The sequence below is a fragment of the Lathamus discolor genome, chromosome 1 (assembly GCF_037157495.1).
Source record: "Lathamus discolor isolate bLatDis1 chromosome 1, bLatDis1.hap1, whole genome shotgun sequence".
NCBI lineage: Eukaryota > Metazoa > Chordata > Aves > Psittaciformes > Psittacidae > Lathamus > Lathamus discolor.
Window position 1 is genome coordinate 77934146 of NC_088884.1, and position 20924 is coordinate 77955069.

The following is a 20924-nucleotide window of genomic DNA, read 5'->3' on the forward strand; positions in this document are numbered from 1 at the left end:
GCCTTTTTCATGGATTTACTTGGTTGTTTCTGTACAGGCCTCAAACATATTCATGGCATTGCAATATGTCCAATGCATTTATCAGAATAGATTGCTGAGCCTTTCTATCAACTACCATGACTGATGGAAAACAGGGGAGGGTGCATGGAAATGATGACTCCAGGTATTACAGAACTGAAACTATTTTTCTGTATGATGATACTGTCATAAAAGACTTTCAAAGCAGATGCCTGAAGCTGGGCCATCAATTAAAAAATCAAGCCACTAAATACCCAAACATAACAGGCTTGTATTTGCAGCTCCTGAGGAACCCACTTTTGCAAGATTTTAGATTCTAGAGTGCATCATCATCATCTTACCTGGCATTTTATTGTATACCTGAACACCTGGAAGGAAAAATGAGAAAATGACTGTTCAAGAAGAAATTTTATATTGAGTCTATAGCTCCTTCAGGACAGATGATCACAGTAACTAAAAGACTAAGGAAGATGTTTCAAGGTATAATAACAAATACTATATGATATTTTCCAGGAGTATATAACTGAATAACTTCCTTAGAAAATGAAGATATGGAAGGCAAATATATATCCACAGGAGAAAAAATCTTGCAGCTAAGGTGCTGAACTAGAGACAGCATGAATCATGACCAGAACACTGCATGGTTTCTTTTGCTACCCAAGGCAAAGGAATATGTGGGGTTTTTGGTGGTTTTTTTTTTTTCTGTCGGAGGCAAAACTGCTACTTTATCTACCTTACACAGGACAACAGCCAACAGCAAAGACTATTTCAGTAAGGGCTTTTTCAGTGCGGCCCTCTTCCATAATGCTGGAAAGGAAAACATCTATATGCTTACTGCAGACTCACATTCCTTTTTCTCAACTGCCTGTTTCTGCAGCACTGCTCTCCAAACACCAGCCTCTTCTATTGCACAGGGATCTTCCAACCCAGATATTAAAACTTTCATTTGCTCATGATGGAGTGCATGAGGTTTCTCTCAATCCATTTTTCCAGCCTGACAAAGTCCTTCTGAAAAGCATCCCTATCCTACCCGTACCAATTGCTCCCACCCCACTTAGTATCATCCACAGACTTGTTTCTCTCCATTTTCCAGATAGTTAACGACAATAAGGAACAGTATCAACCTCAATATTAACCCAAGAAAAAAGGAATTTCTCTCCTTTCTCTGTGTTCCCATCAATAACTGTCATTTGGCTGGCCTATCAATTGACCAGTGTCTACCAGAGGACTACTAAAATTGTTTTAGGAATCAAAGCCATCTCCAGGATCACTGTCTGACCATCTTGTCCCTACCCAAAGGGCAACATTCCAAAAAAGTACAGCAGGATTAGGTGGCTCCTCCTCCAAGCTCAAATACCACAGTTTAACACTGTGCAAATTGCTTTACTCTGAGTATAAAGTACAAGAATGTCATCAGTAACTCTTAGTCATTATCTTTCTTCATCTGCTGAGTTTCAAGTGTTTTAAGTTTTTTCCCTGAACTGTTTGTGTACATGACAGAAAGAAAACATAAACAAGAAAGAGCCAAGAACTTTGCAAAAACTGGTTTTGTGGGTTTCTTTCCCAAAAGGTCCTTCAAAGAGTTTAAGAGTTCAGTAACTTCAGAGAAGGGAAAGAATTTTTGCATATTTGGTATATGAAGGCATGGCACAACTATTTGTAGAAAAATAAATGCACATACTAAATGTCAGACTGACATGTCAGGTTTGGGTTCTACAATAACAGAAAGGTATCCAGGACAAAACTTGGATGCATTGTAATGAGTGAAGGAATTACTGTATTATATAGTATGAATTTAAAATGTCATATTCCATGACAAAAGAGAACAAGTCTGATAGTAAACTACTGAATTACTTTTTAAAATCCAAGTTTAAATTCTTTGGCTCTAGGATGAATCCTTAACACTCCATGCAGACTTCTGTGTAGGTAACCATAGCATTAATATCCCACTGAATATGAATGTGCAAAGAGGAAACAACCATTAATTACTTCAGGCTGTGGAGGTATTTATAAAGCAACAAAACCACACAGTTCGAGATGGCACTCACGGTGTTTTTAAGCAGCTACATGAAGGGGAAAAGAAGTAACCCAGGAATAAAAATAAAAGTCAGACTTTGTTCTACTATGAGATGGAGGAAACTGTTTTCCCATTACAGGACAAACAAGTATCATCATCTGCCCTACACAAAAGGGAAGAGGAAAAAAAACAGGAAAACTTGCCAGCTGGGGAAAGCAGCAGTCAACTGCCAAGGATCATTTTAGGGCTGCAGCTGCTTGTCTCTGCCAAGTTTAAAGAGTTAGCTATTCTAAAAGTATATTAAAAAAATGCCACTAGGGAGTTCAAGTACTGACCTTGTAAGGAAAAATTCCACGGGGAAGAGAGAAAACTTCCAGGGTACCAGGGATTTTGTCAGAAGTCACCTCGTGATTTCCCAGGTTCAGCATCAAACCAGCTATTCCAAAAATGCAACCAATGTTGCTTTTTTCCTGCTCTCATCCCTACCCGGGGAGCTGCCAGTCTCCCATGTGCCCATCTGAATTCAGCTCCACACATCCCACTCCAAAGGGAGTAACTTCTAGACTGAGAATGTTGCTACTACTATATCATCACAAATCTATTTTTACTGAGTGATGCATGGTGTTTCTGGGAAGACAGCAGATACAAAGATTTCTCTCAGTAGTTTAAGATCATTCATTTACAGGGCTCTCAGCAGCATTATCTTTTGAGATTTTAGAGATGCATTGGTGATAAACATATTTCCAAGTATTTTAGGACTTAAAAGTGTTAAATCTAGTTAACAACAACAAAAAAAAAAACCCACAAAAAAAAAAAACCAAACCAAACAACCAAACAAAACCAAAACAAACCCCAAGAAAATATCAAGGTTTTCCTCACAGAACAGCATGCTTGCAGCTAAACTATAAAGTATTACTGTTTTCAGGGGTGGGGTGTTGTTTTTTTTTCGGTTTTGTTTTGGGTTTTTTTTCTTTTTTTTCTTTTTTTTTTTTAAACAAAAAAATCTGTCTGTATGGAATTGATATCAGAAGTGACGTGAAAGATGATCAAATCCCCTTTGCAATATTTCTAAGAGTTTAACAGCAACAGGAACCCCCTCAAACAGATGATGAAGGAAGAAGTGATGTAAAGGTCCCCAAACAAATGAAAAAAGTGATTCACTATATAACATCTGCACTTAGGTTTCAAATATATCACACACATCATCAGCTAGAAAAAGACAGCAAAGGCAGGTGCAGGAAGAAATACAGATCCCCAAGCACAGTGTCATGTCCTTTAACACCCTCAGACCCAGCTGACACTTATTTTAACCATTCGATACCGGAAACATTTATTCCAGCCTTTAAGCCTTCAGCAAGAAGTTCTGCTACCCTTTCTCTTCAATCAGGAGCACCTGAATGATCTAAAATTTACCAGTTTTGAGGGAACAGGCAGATGTAATTTTGATCCTCTGTAGTTACAATGGTGCCCAGTGCCCAATGTGTGCGGGGAGCTACTCGGCAAGTAAGGTGATTATTTACCAGAAGATCAGATGACTAACATCAGGTATTGTTAAAAAAGCTTAAATATCTATGTAACAAGCATGACAAAAGTAGAAGCCACTGGAAACCACCACCATTTTACTAAAAAAAGGGCAGAATTCTACAGCTACTTGACAGTTCGTTATTTTATAGCATTTCCCTCCACCATTATCACAACAGAAGCAATCCAGTCATAGTTATTGTATTTCACTGCTGTTTCAGAGGCATTAGGATGGCTGCTACTTTCAGTGACTGTCAGACAAATCTCTAAGGCAGTGTACACTTCCTGATGAAAAAGCAACCAGCCAACAATTTACTTTTCTATTTGTGGAACAAACTGGCCATGAAACAGGAACCTCAAAATCCTATTTCTGCCTAAAGAATCATATCCAGCAATGCAGAAAGAGAGAGAAAAACTGAAGACAGAACAGGACACCAAAGATGTTTGTTCTAAGTGCAGAGTGGCTTCATAAAATTAAAGAGCAATTTTAAAACACTAAATAAAATAAAATTTAACATTCACACGGTACAAGTCAGATAAAAAAATGCCTTTTTAAACAAATGATGTGTTTCTTAGCCAATCCTTTCCTCTGGTCCAAATATGTTCAACAATGACACTTAAAAGTTCCAGTGTTGAGATGTGCAAAAGTTCAAAGAAAGTTTATCAAGTTTGGAGTTATCCATCAGACTGCATCTTCCGGAAGTATGAGGATAAGAATACGTATCTGAAACATATTCAAGACAAAGAAGGAAGCTTTAAAAATAAACCTAATTACACACACTGCCATTGGTTCACCAGTTTAATTTTTACTATTACAGGGAGATAAATTATGATTCAAGAACATTTACTTAAAAAAATATGAACAAAAGGACAGAAATTGGGTTTCAGAAAGAAACAAGCTGTTTTCTGTAACAGGTGATCGCTGGGAATCTCCACTACATAAAGACTTTATCAGAAACAACTGGCATTGCAGTTGCAGTGCTGTGTACCACAGTCTTTACACTTCACAAATTCTCACAGCTACAGTGCAGTCTGACACAAAGACATGACTGCGAGCTTTTTCTAGGCAATGGCATTAGGATCCTAAAGCCAAAGACAAAAGTTCACAGGAAGATCTTACTGCAGTAGGGAAAAGAGTACAGGGCTAGGACTTAATGAACTATGGCAGACAACTCACATAAAAGGACTTCCAATAGTCCCAGGAGGCCAGCACCACCTTAGCAGACTGACCTTTCTGGAAAGGATACCACTGGGGGCATTAGAGGGCCATTAGCTGCACTGAAGGTAAAGTGCACGCCTTCTACAACAGCCTGGGGAATGGCTCAGCAGCAACTGAGGTGAAGTATAGAAACTGACAGGTATTGAGCAGCAAGTCTCAAAACCAAACAAACTTGGCATATTTCCTATTGTGTGCAAATTGGCTAGAAACACAAGAATGTTAGAGCCCCACATGATTTATTTGGGTTCTGGTAACAAATAGTATGCAAGCACATTTAGCTGCTGTATTCATTACACTTGCTTTCAAACCAAACTTCAAAGGAGAAAACTTACTCTATACAGAAAAGACAACCATCAGACTGTCTGCCTTCTTACCTACTCCGATCATGCTATCACCTCACATGTAATACACACACACACTACATCCTGCTCACACCACAACCTCCACGGCCTACCAGCCCATGGAACAAAGGGTGAAAGAATTACAGCAAAAGCAACACTTAAGCCTCTTGAGAAGTCCTCGCTGAGCAGATTACAGATAGTACCACCCCCAACACTACACAGGACTCTTAATTTACAATCTACTTAAAACCTGCATTGAGGTTAGAAAGAACCTGCATTTTCCCTTCCTCTCCCTTTTTCCTTCTTAAAGCACACTATGACTGCAAACTCCAGTTAACAGCCGTGGTGTCTGCAGTTTTACCTGAGAACACTGCAAGCTCCGCAGTCATGTACCCGCCTAACACTGAAACAGTATTTCTGGATTCTCTCTCAAAGTTAATACTTAATTAAAAGGTGCTTATTACTAAGAATTTTGAAGTCCCATTTGATCAAGTTTACAAAAGAAGTGAGTATAGGATCAGCACAAGTGGACATTTTTATAGTTTTTTGAATGTAGGTGGTGGGTTTGTCCCAGTTATTTTAGACACACAAGAAGCAGCTTTGGAAGATAGGAAAGGTTGGGGTTTGGTTTTTTTTTCATGGGTGACAGTCAACATCTAGAAACAGTAAGTATATCAGTCAACCATGCTTTGTTTTTTGGATTTAGAAACACAAAACTGAACTCCCTCTCCTCCCCCTATGGCTGACTTCTGCAAAATATACAGAACTGGAATTGGTAATATAGTTTTCATATACTTTCTTCTAAACAGTGCTATTTCATGCTCAGAACATGTTTTTTTTTCTGCTGTGTTCTCAGAACCTCTCAGAAATGCTCTGTTTTTAAAGCATCATTTTCTTCCCCCCATACTTCAAAGCCCTGTAGAAGTAAAAGGACTTCATGGTTCCATCAAGGCAGCAGAGAGGAAGTATCTAAGTAAGGCTTTTAATTTGTCAAACAGGAAGGTAGACCCAATAGTTCATTCTTCAATCATACAAGACTTGTGCTTTGAGGTTATGCTTTCCCAAGCAGCTGCAGTTCTAGTTGAGTACTGTAAACAGATTTACCAGAAAGAGGGAAAGATAAGCCTGAACTGCAACATTCAATTTTGGTGAAATTCAGTGTACTCAAAAGCTTGACTTCCTACTCTTTTTCTCTCTCCAATTGTACCAATGTAAAAGATACTTCTTCTCCTATAGCCCCCGCCTGATTGAGCTCATTACCCTCTATCTATGAGCACAGAACTGGCATTTGGAGTAGCCTCCACATTAGGATCAAGATCACACCACACTAAGTTTAGTGCAGAGAACATAAATGAATGCAAACATCAGAACATAAACCATTTACAAAGAAAGCCATTGAGAAATACAGGTCCAGAGCAAGTCAACCCTGCTTAAGTTTCTATGGCAATCTTGTAAACACCACAGCAAATAAATTCTAAATACCTGTCAGATTAGCCTGGCAATCTAGAGCCCGCCACCAGCATCAATGCTCTAGCACTGTACAACCTTTCAACTGTTAAGTTAGAGCAGTCATGGTAAGTCACTTCCAAAAAGTCTTCCATTAAAATACTAATAAGATTTTAAGTACTCACTGTTGTCAGGATTGAGAAATAAAATATTTTCAGTATCTGAAGGTTTTTTAAAGCAGTGAATCCATATACACATCAGCATAGTCTTGCGAGTGGTAGATTCAGGAATCATGAATGTTCTTAGCCTGGACTGGGCAGAAGGAAGGGCCATTTTGCTTTATGTGGAGCTGCTCTGGGAGTATTGTGCTATACTGTGACCTAACCCAGCACATTTATAGGATGCTATAAGAGCTTCTGAAAACAGCCTTGATCACTACCAAATTATGCTGATAAGCATAAGAAGCATAATTTGAAGAAACAAAACTAGGGCCATTTACTAGTTTTTCTTCCTCATGGCAGCATACCAACCCTGAATAAAAATGGTTAAAATTATTTAGTAATGCTTCACAGAAGAATCCCCAAAAGTGTTTTCTTTCATTTACCTTGCTCCAAAAGGAAATAAGTAGTATTTTTCCTCTTTCATGGGAAAACGAGCAGCTCTCCATCTCTGGTACTTTCTTCTGTAATTGTGGAACTAAATAGCATAACAGAGACCCCAGTGATATGTTCTTCATCTTAAACCAGATTTTGAATAGCTTTAAAAGAAATGCCATGCAAAGATTCATTTTCTAATAGAAACCCTTTCTCAATCTTTGATCCTGGCAAATTTGCTCTGACAGCTCCAATAAAGAACAGGTTACTGCAACAAGCAGACTATCCTGATCACCCCATAGAAGTTGGCATCCCAGGAAAAAAGTGGGAAAAAAGTTCATGGAGAAAGAAACGAGTGGCCAAAATGCAAATTAAAGGGCAGTAACATGCCTGGCTACTGCACAGGCATGCCATACAGTTAATGGAATTACACAGCAGTCTTTCTCAGAGAGGCTTTTAAATCACGCAAAGAAGAATTTCTAAAGCTTGTCTGCCAAACACCTCATATTTCATTTATCCTTACACAGCAGCAAGCTATTCAAAAACTAAATGCCCCTCCTTCAAGTTATGGGAAGCAAAACCCTGCTAGAGTGATCTATTTATGAAAAAACAAAGCTACATTAAAAAAAATAAGAAAGGAAAAATTGTTCCTAAAAGGCAGCTACTGGAGCTTTTAAATCCCACAAAAAAAACTTAGACATAGCCCCTGCGGTCCTAAGTGTTTTCCATTTTTCCTCAATAATTTCCACCACTTTTGGAAAATAGGTTATTTATTCTTAAAGAAAGCATGCCAATTACTCCATGGATGAGATGAGCCATGCAAGCAGAGAGCAGCTGCTGTAGCAGGTCAATAAGGCACCGCAGGAAGGGCAGTGTTGGCTTTCTCCCCTTTCAAAGACAGATCACAAGCACTGCCTTCATTAACAAGTATTGACTACCCTCTCTAATTACTGCATTCTAGACCTCACATTTTCACTGCAGCACAAACCTCAGCTGTCTGCAGATGCCATTTGCCCAAGTTAGATTTTTGCTTTTACTGACAATTTACCATTATGAAAAGGGGCAGGCAAACTTTTTTTATAGATTTTGTACTTCTGTTGGATTTCCAAAACCAGGCACAATTCCTAAGGATGTACTTACTGATATAATCTTTCAAATTATGTACCTGAACGTGTTGGCTTGCATGCCTAATGTTAGAAATACAGCTGCAGGATTTAGATTTGTAAACTAGTGAACTGATTTTCAGAAGAGCTGAAACTCATAACCTCAGAAAAACAGGTTATTTAGCTACTACATCTGTACAGAAAATCCTGACTGTAGAACGGAACAATTTCAACCCTGATTTCACAACATTCTGATTAACTGCACTGAGCAATACTTTTGCTTTCCCTAGGCATGGTTCGGAAATAGATAATCAATCCTAACTCACTACAGGCAGAAATTGAAAAGGCTATTTTAATTCTGAATAATATTGTCAGCAGAATATAATACAGCTTAACCCCTCCCCCCCTTAATGCTTATAGGTAACAAATCCCTAACTATTTATTTGCTTAAATAGCTACTACATTAGCTAAGTCTATGGAAAATTATGACTCTTGTATCATACCCTTCTATTCTGAAGCACTTTTGTCTACTTACAGCAATTTATTTACTTACCAGTGAAAATCTCTGACAGCATTTGTTAAGAAATTATGGATTCACTTCTTAGGTCAAAAGGTATTTCTTTCTACACCAAGCTGACTTCCTGCTCACACCCTCAACACCGACACCCGAAGTGGCTGCACAATATACATGCTGAAGGGCTCGATGTCTTTCATTTCCTTTTGTGGCTTTCAAGGCCAAAACAAGAGGGAGGGCTTTTGTTCACCAGAATACTTCTCTTTTCAGTTACTTTATGAGTACTCTGGGTTTTCAAAGTGAGAGCTTTAATCTTCCCATCTGATATATCCTTTCAGACTAATTTGCTCTTATCTCGGGTTGCACAGGAAGATGGCAAGACCCAACACAAGCGCAGAACACTCCTCCTTTCTTACTGTTGCACTGTGCGTGAACAACACATACTCCAGAAAGCAAATACTTCAGTGAATATTAAAAGCCTGTCTGGATTAATGGAAAGTACATTACTGTACTTGCCAGGAGAACATGTTGTTAGACTGCACTTCACCATTCCTTACAGAGCAATTTCATTGCCTGCTGAACATTACCTATCATTTCTATAGGAGAGCTTGAGTTGACATCAATAAGAAGTGATATTTTTGTCACTTGTACCTGATGGCAATGTCTTTTCAAGATGCCTGATCATTGCTTGTTTATCTTTAAAAAAAGGCATCCACATGGGAAATGCTTACGAGATTGTCATAAATATGCCGTATCTTACTCCAGTTATTTAACTCAAGAAAGAAGTTATTTCCATAGGAGATCCAGGATATAAAAGAGATCACAGATTTCAATTTTTTTTTTTTTTTGGTTCCACAAGTATTATTATAGTAATGAGATTGTATAAACCAGTTTTGGAATAGCCTTGCTATGCTGAAACATCTTGTGTTCATTGTGTACCAGGTCAGTGTTTTGAAGGATGTCTCCTTAACAGAATGCTGTCAAAGCAGTCTCAGTTTCAGCAGAGCAGTCCGAAAGTGATAGCTAGCTATGCAGTTCCTGTTTCTCTAAACTTAATAGTGTGTGAAAGCACCCTAAAAATATATACTGAAACATCACCTTCAGTCTTGTGCACCATACTCTTTGCATGGTTTATACAGCAACATGAAGCTTTAACACTTACTTGCCCAATAAGCTACAGGTATTAAATATTAATAATTAAATATTGTATTAAAGACACTATAGTAGCTGCCTCCTTTCTTTTGAAAAGAGAGGGAGGGCTACTGATCCTTTAAGGTTTCTTTTGCATGGAAAAGAATTCTGGAGACAAAACTATATTCGCCTATATATCAGACTATGATGAATATGTAAGAAAAATATTTTATCAAAGGAAATATTTGCAAAAAAACCTTTTCAGGTGGATTATGTGCTCCTGAGATGAAAAATACAAATATGAATGAGAACATACAAAGGAAGACATCCCAGTTTTGAAGAAATAAATTGTAAAGTGTCTCAATCCTTTCAAAACTGTATTACAGCTATTCAGAGCTGCTTGAAAATAAAATCAAAATTTAGATGGTATATTAGCAACAGACACCCAGTATCTGAGCAAAATCTTGGATATCTAGAATAAGTTGGTATTGGTTCTTTTAAAAAATTAAAGCATGAAAACAATTGTGCTTGGAATATCAATACTTTTATTTCGGTGGAACCAAAAATACTGGTTTTCCATTTCATGTGGAAAATACCCCACAGGTCTCACTTAAAATCCCAGAAACCTAACAGCAGCCAGACAATCTCCAACTGCAGACAAATAGAAAATTTCAGTCTTGTGAGAAATGGTCAGCCCACGGTGCCACTGATCTCAGATTGTTCCATGACCTCTAGAGAACTGCACTCACCATACTGAGTGCTACTGCTGATCACTCGGGATGATGATCTAGTAAAAGCAAGACTGACTTTTCCAGTCAGGTTTGAAGTGGGCAATGAGAGAGATACTTGGGATAGAGGAAGTACAATTTTCGAGTGGCTTTAGTATAGTGGCATGGTTAATTCAAATCCATGATTCAGATGTTTTGACTAATTTCGGACATGATATAGTACAGGATCCAGTGTTTTGGCTTACAATTTGACAAAACAGTCCTCAGGATCATTTGTTGTTATTTAGATGGAAGCACACTTGTACTACTTAAGAAGTACATCTGCTTCTTATGTCCAAAAAAGAGAGCCATTAATTTGTATGTAATTTCTTGATAGCTGCTCAGTTGTAAGGACAGACAAAAGAGAGAGTTGCTGAGACATTTATTTTGCCAACCATCGGCAGATTCACTGACAAATTCAGAGCAGGACTCACTAAGCATTCAGTGCAGTCTCTAAAGGCAACTGTGAAGTGCTAAATTACACAGAGGCTGGGAAAACGAGAAGGTGGTTGCATTCGCACTTGCTTTTTTCATAAGGGCATCCATCACCACAGAAGCAGAAAGCAAAACCAAGTTTTGGTAAGGTTTCACTAGTTGAGATAAATAGCTGCACTGCAGACATGAAAAGGATAATGCAGGAATTATAGCAAAAGGAATTCTGACCGGTAAAGGGTCTTTTACCAGCAATAATCATCTTTATTCATTTCTATAGGCAGTTTATCCTCAATTCCAAATTTTTGTCACTGATCTCCAGGTCCACATTAACCACTCATAAAGAAAGAAATACGCAGGTGAATTGCTGTTCTTGTTCTAGAATTCAGACTCAGAATAGAAAACTAGCATGCTAAATGTAACCATTTTATCACTAATCACAGATTAACTGGTGAAAAAAAGAGATCTTTTGTATTAAGTCTGTGGAAACAATCCTGTGTTTTACCTGGTCATATTTCTTTCACCTTGAACACAGAAAAAGAGCAGGTCTGATTAAACATAAATACATAGCTGATAGTGTAGAAATTTGCTTACCTTTCATATCACATCACCAATTTCCTCAGCATAACCATTTCTATTAAATCATGGCACTACCAGGTACAGAGTATTTGCAAATGATTCACAGTTAAAGTAAACCTTTAAGAAACTAAAGCTAGTTTATTGGCTGTAGGTTAATACTCAAGAATTTCAAAGAGTTCAAACGAGTTCAATGTATGGACATTCACCTTGAATGCAGTTCTTTTCCGTATCAGTCAGCTTTCTGTCTTTGTCTTGTTAAAAAACTATGCTGAGTGAGGAGCTTCATCTCAACAGACATATAAGAAAAGATATAGGGAAGTATGCAAAAAAGTTTGATAACACAGATGGGATGATACTAGTACTCACAGATACATGGACCTGTTGTAATCCATCAGAGAATATGTTCCTCCATAATCACAAACACTCCATATACAACCAGCATTGTTACCAATTCGCCTTTTTTATGGCCATGAAAAGCTCAGAACTTCTAAGGAGCTTCTCTGGCATTTAAAATGATGCCCCTTGACAACTGCCGTATCAAAATGCAATCTGTAAGACAAGCCCATAATCGCTAATCAAAAGGAGAAAACAGACCAACTTTGCTGAACCACAGCCAACTGGAAATACAGCAGTAGCCCCTGCTGTCAGAGCACAGCACTACCAGAGTGGTGGCAGCAGCCACTCTCTGGAAGAAAGAGTTGTAAAAATGTGACAATACGACATCTAAAGCTCACCTTCCCTATTGCTCGGTGTGGGTGTAGCTGCTATGGTGAACATACTGAGGAGAGAATAAACCAGACTGCAGCCTTTGCATTCTGGTTCCAGCAAGGAAGCAAGTTATTATTCTTTTTTTAGTAGAAGCTGGTGGATAATTCAGGGAGCTGTCAGGAGGGAAATAAGGTGGTTTTCCATTAAAACATGAAGTCAAAGAAATTACAGTACTGATTTTGCCTGCCTGCTTTAAGCATAGTAGGTGCAGGATCCCTACCTGAGTTTGTGCAATGACACCGAATTAAACAGTTACGTCAAGACTTGCCTAAATACTGTTGGATCTTGTGCAATGTTTTATTGATATTTGTCAGTAAAGAGCAATATGCAGCTGCTTGTATTTTAAATTTCCATACGCACCATGTACTAATATTAGATTTTCACATTTTCAACACAGTGAGGCACAACTGTGTGTATAAACTAAAATGGTTGGAGTTTGGAAAGATACTCAAGTTGAATGAAATTACTGAAATATAAATTACTTTTATGTTAAAATTGCCTTTACGTTAAAATTGCCTTAACTGAGGTTAAATGAAATACAGATTTGGATTTCAAAACTTACGGTTAGCATAAACATTACCTTCGTTTTCACCTCCGAGGAGCTGTAAAACACAGGAATGCTGTGTACCTACATAGAAGTCCACACCTGCCTCCTGTTTAATATAATAGATATTATACCTATTTCAATATATTCAATTGAATCAGATAATTGAATTAGAAAGGACATGAAGACATTCTTCCACTAACCAGGAAACAAACACTATGCATCTTTTCAAAAAGATATTTCGCCTGTCTCTTCCTAAATGTGTCTGCTAAGTACTGATTAGGGAACAGGATAACATTTAAAAACCAAACAAACCCAACAAAATAATGTCACCTCACAAGCCCCCACATTTTCCAAGTTAATAAAGAGCAAACAGTGAAAGAGTAGGCCTTTTTATGGTGTTTTTGCAAAGGAAAAGTAACCACAGTGAGCAATGAGTTGAAGAAACAAACTAGTCTAAGGTCATTATCAAAACCCCACTCATTGACTCAGTATGCTATGCAAAAAAGGCTCTTCAATTTATTTCTTTTTCATTATAATGATTATGGGAGTGAAAATATGAAAATTAAAAAAATATATAAAAAAGGCAGCCTACAGGAGTTTGCCAATTGAATTCTTGGCAGTAAATTCTTTTGTAATTTCTGATTGTACCCAAAGGTATCTGTGCCTCATCACGCTATCTAACATAAGCAAAATTAGAGGTGTTCATTCTGCAAAACAGATTATTGTATTTTGATTATTCATCTCACTTGTTCAGAACAGAAGGAGTTTGTTTTGTTAGCACTGTGCTGAGGAGGCTGTGAAGAAAGAGCACAGAGCACACGAACAGGAGAAGAATCTTGGCAGACAAAGCTCCAGTGTCACACAAACTGCTGCCTCACGTGCTGGCACCTTGAGACCCTGGAGAAGGCAGCAGCTGAGGCAGACACTGTCCTTCAGCTCACCTGCAGAAAAATCATCCAGAGAGCACACTGCCAACTGCACAGCGCTGATGAAAGGACAGCTGAGGCAACCATTTGGAAAGGGAGAACTTCAACTTTAGACAGTGTTTGAGGCTTTTGATATATTTCTAGATTTGATTGCAGTAGTAATAGACAAATGCAAGTCACTTTGCTGAGTTATCATCACGAAGAAGTCAGGCAATCAAAACAGATATGAATTTCTGACTGCTAGAACTTGCCTATAATCTATGTGATTATTTTCACAGTAGCAGACACATTAACTTCAACACGCAAAATTCACTCAGTTTACATTTTCTACACAAATTCAATATGGTACATTGATGTATAGCCTTATCATCAACAGAAAATATTCCAAAGCTGATACTGAAAAAACTTGGTGACTTGATTGTGTCAGTCTACTACGTTTGACTTTATGCTTGCAATAGCCACTGTGCTGTCACGGTAGACAGGCAGTGTTTCTTAAGCATACATGAAGGCAGATAATCCTGAAGAACCACCTCAGTTTCTGTAGCCCTTTTCCCTGTTACTCCATAAACATACAGACGACATGGCTCCTTCCAACACAAGACAAAAAATATTAACTGAAAGCCTCTGAATGAACCGGAGTTAAAAAAATCAAGTTAGAGGTAGCTAAGAGGCTTTGCTCCTGACCTTTACTTGCTAACATGAAAAACAGTAAACAGGAAGGGGGAGCGAGCAAGGGCTGCGTGGCTGAGTTGCCAACTGGGCTTAAACCACAACACAGGCTTAATGTCAGGAGATAACAACTAAGCAAAACGCCACAAACACAAACCATTACACAACTGAAGTTTTAATACTTGAACCATATCCAAATGCTTATGTTCAAACTGTGTCCATACCCAATGATATCCTAAAGCTTAGGTCCAGTACAGTCTACCAAATAACATTAGTGCTTAGACTGGCCACCTGAGTGTTACACACAGAGAATATTTTTTGATTATCAATAAAAACACCTTGGAAGAACTACCTAAACTGCAACAACTGCATGACAAAGCTAACACATTGAGAAATGAGTCCCTTTGCTACAATAATGCAGCACCACAGCTCTCTGAAGCAGTCTGCGTAGCGAGAGCATTGTGAGCTGGCAACACCTAGTGTTAGACATCCTCCTCAGAGACCTTTATATTTTCTTATTCACAACTTTTAGTTCCTTATTTTCTACTTCAGTTTTTGAAGGTGCTCCTTATTTTCCAGGAACTTTTAGGTAATATTTGTGTAGATTGCCAGTATATCCCAAATGGTTAAACACTGCCTCAATGCTGTTTGTAATTAATTAATTAATAAATAAATAAATAAATTTAAAAAAATTAGTAATAATTATTTTGCTGACAATAGTTTCTGTCTGTGGCAAACCACACACAACCTTTTCAATGACAACAACAAAAAAAAAATCCCCAATATATGCATCTCAGACTTATTTTACATAACACTGAGGTCTCTCAATTTACTTCCAACATCAAGGTTACAGTCTCTCACACTGACCTCCAACTTGCTAAAAGATTTTAACTCAATGTATTTTACAAAAGGTTTTCCACAAGAGGATTAAAAAATAAAAACCACAACCAGAAGAACACCAAACCAACACACACCAACAGGAACCATGCTGCAGTTAAAGAACACACTCTCCAAATAATAAATTATAATTTAAACAGCAGATCATCCAATGCTGTAATATCCACCTACAGAGCAAAAAAGAAAAGGAGGGGAAGAAGACAGTATGTATTCCACACAAAAACATAGATTATTTGCTTCTATTTGCTTAAATATATGCCATTCAAGAGCTTATGGTAAAAATGGAGGTTCTTCATCATTAGCACAATCACCAAATTTTATTCTATGTGGCTTGTTAGCAGCTGCTGTAAAGCACTTCGTAAGCTTCATTTAAAGTTCAACATGCTTACCAGTTATCAGAATTCTCCTGCCTTCTCTCAATGTAAGCCCACACACCACAAAAATTGAAAGAAACAATCCTTAGGATAAAGAGTCTTTTCAGCACCATGCAGTCAGCTTGTAGTCCTCTCTCCTTACTTCCAGTTACTAAACAGCTTGTCCTTTTCTAACCCCTTGTGTACTGTACCTGGAAAACACCCTTATCAGAAAGCTGATTCTGCTTCTATGCCCTAAGCCACTGTAAACGCTGTATTTTAACTTCAAACAACCTGCGCTTCCACAGCTACCAAAAGAAGAAAAAATTAAGGAAATCCAACTGTAGTACTTCACATACCTCTCAGCTCTGTATTTCAGCTGCCAGCTCTGGTAGCCTTTCCCACATTTAGCATTGCCCATCATCTCACTGACTATAGCAAGCATGCAGTTCTTGTCAGCCTTAACAAAGATGATTAAAAGCATTTTTTTCCCTGAAACTGAAGCTAACACTTGACAGCAAACAGCTGCTTTGTTTGCTTTCTTGAGGGAGGAATAATACTTAGAGAAATCCCTCAATTTCCATTCCAAGCTACAGATACAGGGTGGTACGCGGGCGCAAAGGCAGCCCAAATATTAGTGACATGAAGGACTACCTCAGAATGAACGTAAGGAAAGCACAAAGGGGCAGGAATGCTTTTTCACTTCCAATACATACTTTCATACTAGAAAACAAAGTCTGGCAGAACACTGTGAAAATAGACTCCTAAAAATATGCACTACCATAGTCTTCACAGAGAACAAGTCAGTTATTTCTGCCTAGGTTTCTAATCTTTCCTGGGATGAAAGGAATTAAAAAGCCAGCATTGGTGTGAGCAATAGTACTCTACAGCACAGGGCACAGAGGGAATTGGATTTTTTTCATGCAGCAAACTCTCTCCAAAATGTCACTCTACATAGGAAATTTCTGTAATTCTTTCCTGATCTGCAGAATATGTCCCAGGTACCTCCCGGCAAAAGGAAACAACTAGAAAGCCTGATGCTGCAAAGGAGCACTTACGACACTTTCTGGACCTGAACAACGTAACTTGAGTTTTCATTTGCAGTGCTGTACAGTTACTTCTCTGCAAGTGAGGATTTGGAATCTGTAACTTCACTATAATTGAGTATTCATTACAGCACAACTAGACACATTAACTGGAACAGAGTTACGTTCAACTGCTGTGACCCAGAGCTGATCCCCATGCAGACACTTCAGCAGCATTACCAACTCAGTGTCTTCCAGACACTGGCCATTTTTCCCTGTCAGTTCTAAAACAACTTTCCTTTTCGAAAGGACTACCTTAATATTCTCTCAAAAAAACCATAGCAAAAGTAATGAATTTCAGAAGAGTGAATTGTTTGTATCAAAGAAGTTTTAGAAGACTGTGAAAGCTTTCTGATGTCTCATAAAAGAGGCTCATGCTCCTGCTCACAGTTGTCAAATACCACATGCTATTTCAGATGAATGCTGAAAGTATACATGTTGACCCCAGTAGAACAGAAGTGATCAATAAAGGCTTGGCTTTTAAACATTAGTGTTTAACCCTGAGGGAAAAAAAAAAAGTAATCTGACAATTTGAGGCACATGAGACATCTAGAAATACTTTTCAGCTTTCTAAATGCTGTAAACGTTTAAATCAGTGAATTGTAAGAAATGCACAACTACATAATTCCTTCTCTTTTTCTCCTTTTTCATTTAGGACCTCTCACCTTCCTATCCCAACATTTTCTGTAAGTTTTATGAGGCACAAAACCAAATTAAGATTAGTTTTAATCAGGAACCAGCCCCACACAACTGCTGAATGGCATTTAAGAAGTAACAAAGAGGATGCAATATTCACAGTACATTAAATACCACAAACATCCCAATTTTACTCAGATTCTAAAATGGCAAGCCCCAAACCAACCAACCAAACAAACTACAAAAAAAGAAAAAGGGATTTTTGTTGCAGTTCAACTGCATTTGCTGTGAACAACCAAAAAAACCCATATAAAACTAACTATACAGCTGTTATCAGCCACGTGAGAAAAGCAGAGATTATACTGTTAAAAGTTAACAGTTGTTAAAACCAGGAAGTAGTAATTCTGCACATTTTTTAAGCTCTATCAAAATCCTTGGAAGAGCTAACTTGTTTGGGTTCTGAGGTTCCTTATTAATACACACAGTGTTAATATTGTTCTCATTTCTATGAGCAAAAAGCTTTTAATATATCCCGTGCGCACACAGTCCTTACACAGAAAATAAGATAAACACTTAAAGGGCCAATTATCCACACTGAAGTTGAACACCAAGGACAACCCATGCCAATACCAGCCAGGTCTCTTGCTGACTATACACAGCAGATAGGATGACTATTTTCCCCCACTTTGACTGCATGTCAGGAATGTTATTCTGACAATATCCTCTGTGCTTGCTATGTTACAGTGACTAGGTATAAGAAAGTTTAGATTATGTGCACAACCAACCAGTTGGGTGGTTGTGTCTTGATTTGCTTATGCCCTTTCCATTCAACTTAACCACCACAAAACACTACAGCAGTTTTCTCCTGCTACTTTACCTAGCTTGGCAGTGTCCAAACAGCACATTAAAAGTCAGCTCAGGTGTTAGCATGCCCTTTGTAAGCCTGGTGTGTATTTGTCCACTAGATCAAATATAGATTAATAAATTGTTAAGAACACTGTTTACTGCATTATCATAAATAACTCAAGAGAACGTGAAGGTAATTACAGAACAGTAGGCTGAGATTACCAGAATTTCATGAAAGTCAAATTAAACTTTTGTATTAACAACTGCTCTATATTTTAAAATGGACAATTATTTTTAGTAGTAAGTACATGCAACTTGCTTCCAAATGTAAAACGCATCTTAATTCATAGTTCTATATTTAGAACTAAAATAAGCCAAAACAGAAATGCTGAATAATTTTATGCATTGATCACAGTTCTCATTTAATTGTATACACCACAAAAATTAGGTGGTTTGCAATGCTTCCCACAGAATCGTATTTTCACCCAAGATTTTCCAAGCTTTGGTTTCAAATAGATAAAAGCCCTCTCTTTTAAGAATTAAGAGGCTATATGCTTTCAAAGGGCAAATAAAAAGAATCCTCAAGAACTCTTGAAAACCATGCTCTGGTGTCTGTCATCCTACATGACTTTCCTGAATGCTATAGCATTGCTAGCCCATTGGAGAATAGTTGAAGTACAAAAGGATTCTACCCTCAGAGATGACAGGTAATTTCTTGATGACAAAAGTTAGTGTCAGACTGAAAAGGAATGTACAGCATGTACAGTTATTAAGACAGGACTGTTTCAGCAAGACTCAACTGATGAAAAGGCTAGCAGCGTAATTGCATGAAACTGAAAAAAGTTTCAATTCAGTCAAAAAGAGTTTATTTTTTTCTGTATCAGTGTCTTTGTTTTGATCTCTTGAATCACTAATTCTGCAGATGAATGTAGCTAGCCAGTAAGTTTAATTTCCTGTTACTGATGTTAATACAAGAAATGCATATTTTAATATTCAATTAAGAAACAGAAGTGCCACAGGCAAGATAGTGAATGGTAGTATATGAGAGCATAGAGAAAAAACATTCTGATTACCCAATGCAAGAAGTTGTCATCAAGCCCTTCTGATACAAGACAAAACACTGTAAAAGGAATTTACCTTCAAATATTATTAGCTGTGATTCAGGTAATTTATAGGGAGAGGTTAAATCAAGTCTGATGGAGACTCTAGCTTTGATTTTTTATTTAAAGTAACCTGTTTCATGATGGAAGAGAACCTAGGAGTCTGAAACAGTGACAAGTCAGGTCAGGATCCAGAACCAGCAGCAGTGCCAGAACCAGCAGCAGTAGCAGGGACCTCAACACTCGCTCCCTCTTCTTTTCTACCTCCAGAAGCCACCAGGTACGGGCGGGCGGATTTGTTTTCCAGATTGAGGTCTCTCATGCTTCACAGAAACAGAAGACATATCCAAGATGCAGTTAGAAACTCCTCTGTTGACTTTCACCTCAAATGCCACAAAGTCCCCAACAAGATCACACAGAAGACCCCCAAGAATACAGCTGTTCCAGAGAAAGCCTGCAGCACAAAACCAGGGCCTAAGACAGCTGCCTGCAGCAGGGCCACCAGCAGTCCTGGTACTGCAGCACTAGCCCTCAGGGACAGAGAACACGCCGCAGGTTTCAAGTATGCAGGAGACAGAGTTAAAAGGTAATTATACAGCTACAAGGCTGGGTACCATTACAGTGGCTGGAAGTCCCTACACATAGGATACCACAAGAGTGACCAACAGAACCAGAAGCCTATCAGAGAAATATCACATACTCAACTGATAAAAAGCCAAATCTTTAAAAAGGACAGAAGAAATCCAGCCACTGAATCAGTCAATTATTTTTAATCACTGGTCACCATCATCTCTCCCTGGTCCTCGTCTAAACATACTACATCTGGGCACACTAGCATCTGTTTGAGAGGGATGGTTAGACCTGCAAATCAGCTGCATTATCATCTCTGCTGCAAGACATTTGTTCAGAAGTCAGGAATATACCACAGGACTGCACATCTTGCATTACAGTTCCAACACGTTTTTCTTCTTTCCAGGCTATTTAACTTATTTTACATTAATATCTGTGACATGCTTAGCATTAATACTTCGTAACTAACAGTATTTCATTGCTCTGCCCTCCCTTCTACTCAGTGTCTTTCGTCTCCAAGTTTAATCCATTTTATGCTCCATTTTACTGCGTTTCAGTGTAATCAGAGGCATCAAATTTCTCTTAAACTTGTTAAAAATACATTTCTTCAGATGTCTGGTTTTGCAGACTACTAGAGCAGTTATTTTTTTCTCCTGCTTTTACTAATTTCTCCATATCTTCTGAGACCACCTTACTACTGTGTACTTGTGCACTAGTACCACATCTCTGATTTTTACTTGGTTTTCAACATTTCAATAAAGTCCCATCCTTTTCCCTATATTCATTTTAAAAGTTGTTTCTTCTGCTAAAGTCATCTCTGTTAAAATGCTACTGCCAATGCAACTA

General features: G+C 38.1%; 1 protein-coding gene across 4 annotated transcripts in view; it reads right to left on the reverse strand.

Moving 5' to 3' along the window:
• The window catches only part of FGD4 (FYVE, RhoGEF and PH domain containing 4), a 110466-nt gene that overhangs the window by 82656 nt on the left and 6886 nt on the right, over positions 1-20924 (reverse strand). The window contains exon 1 of one of the 4 annotated variants that reach the window (XM_065681644.1): positions 8812-8908. The exons of the other annotated variants lie outside the window; for them this stretch is intronic. Within the exon in view, the coding sequence (XP_065537716.1) occupies positions 8812-8833 (22 nt within the window). The 5' untranslated portion in view covers positions 8834-8908. Of the gene's footprint in view, positions 1-8811; positions 8909-20924 lie in introns of those variants that run through there. 4 annotated transcript variants of the gene reach the window in all.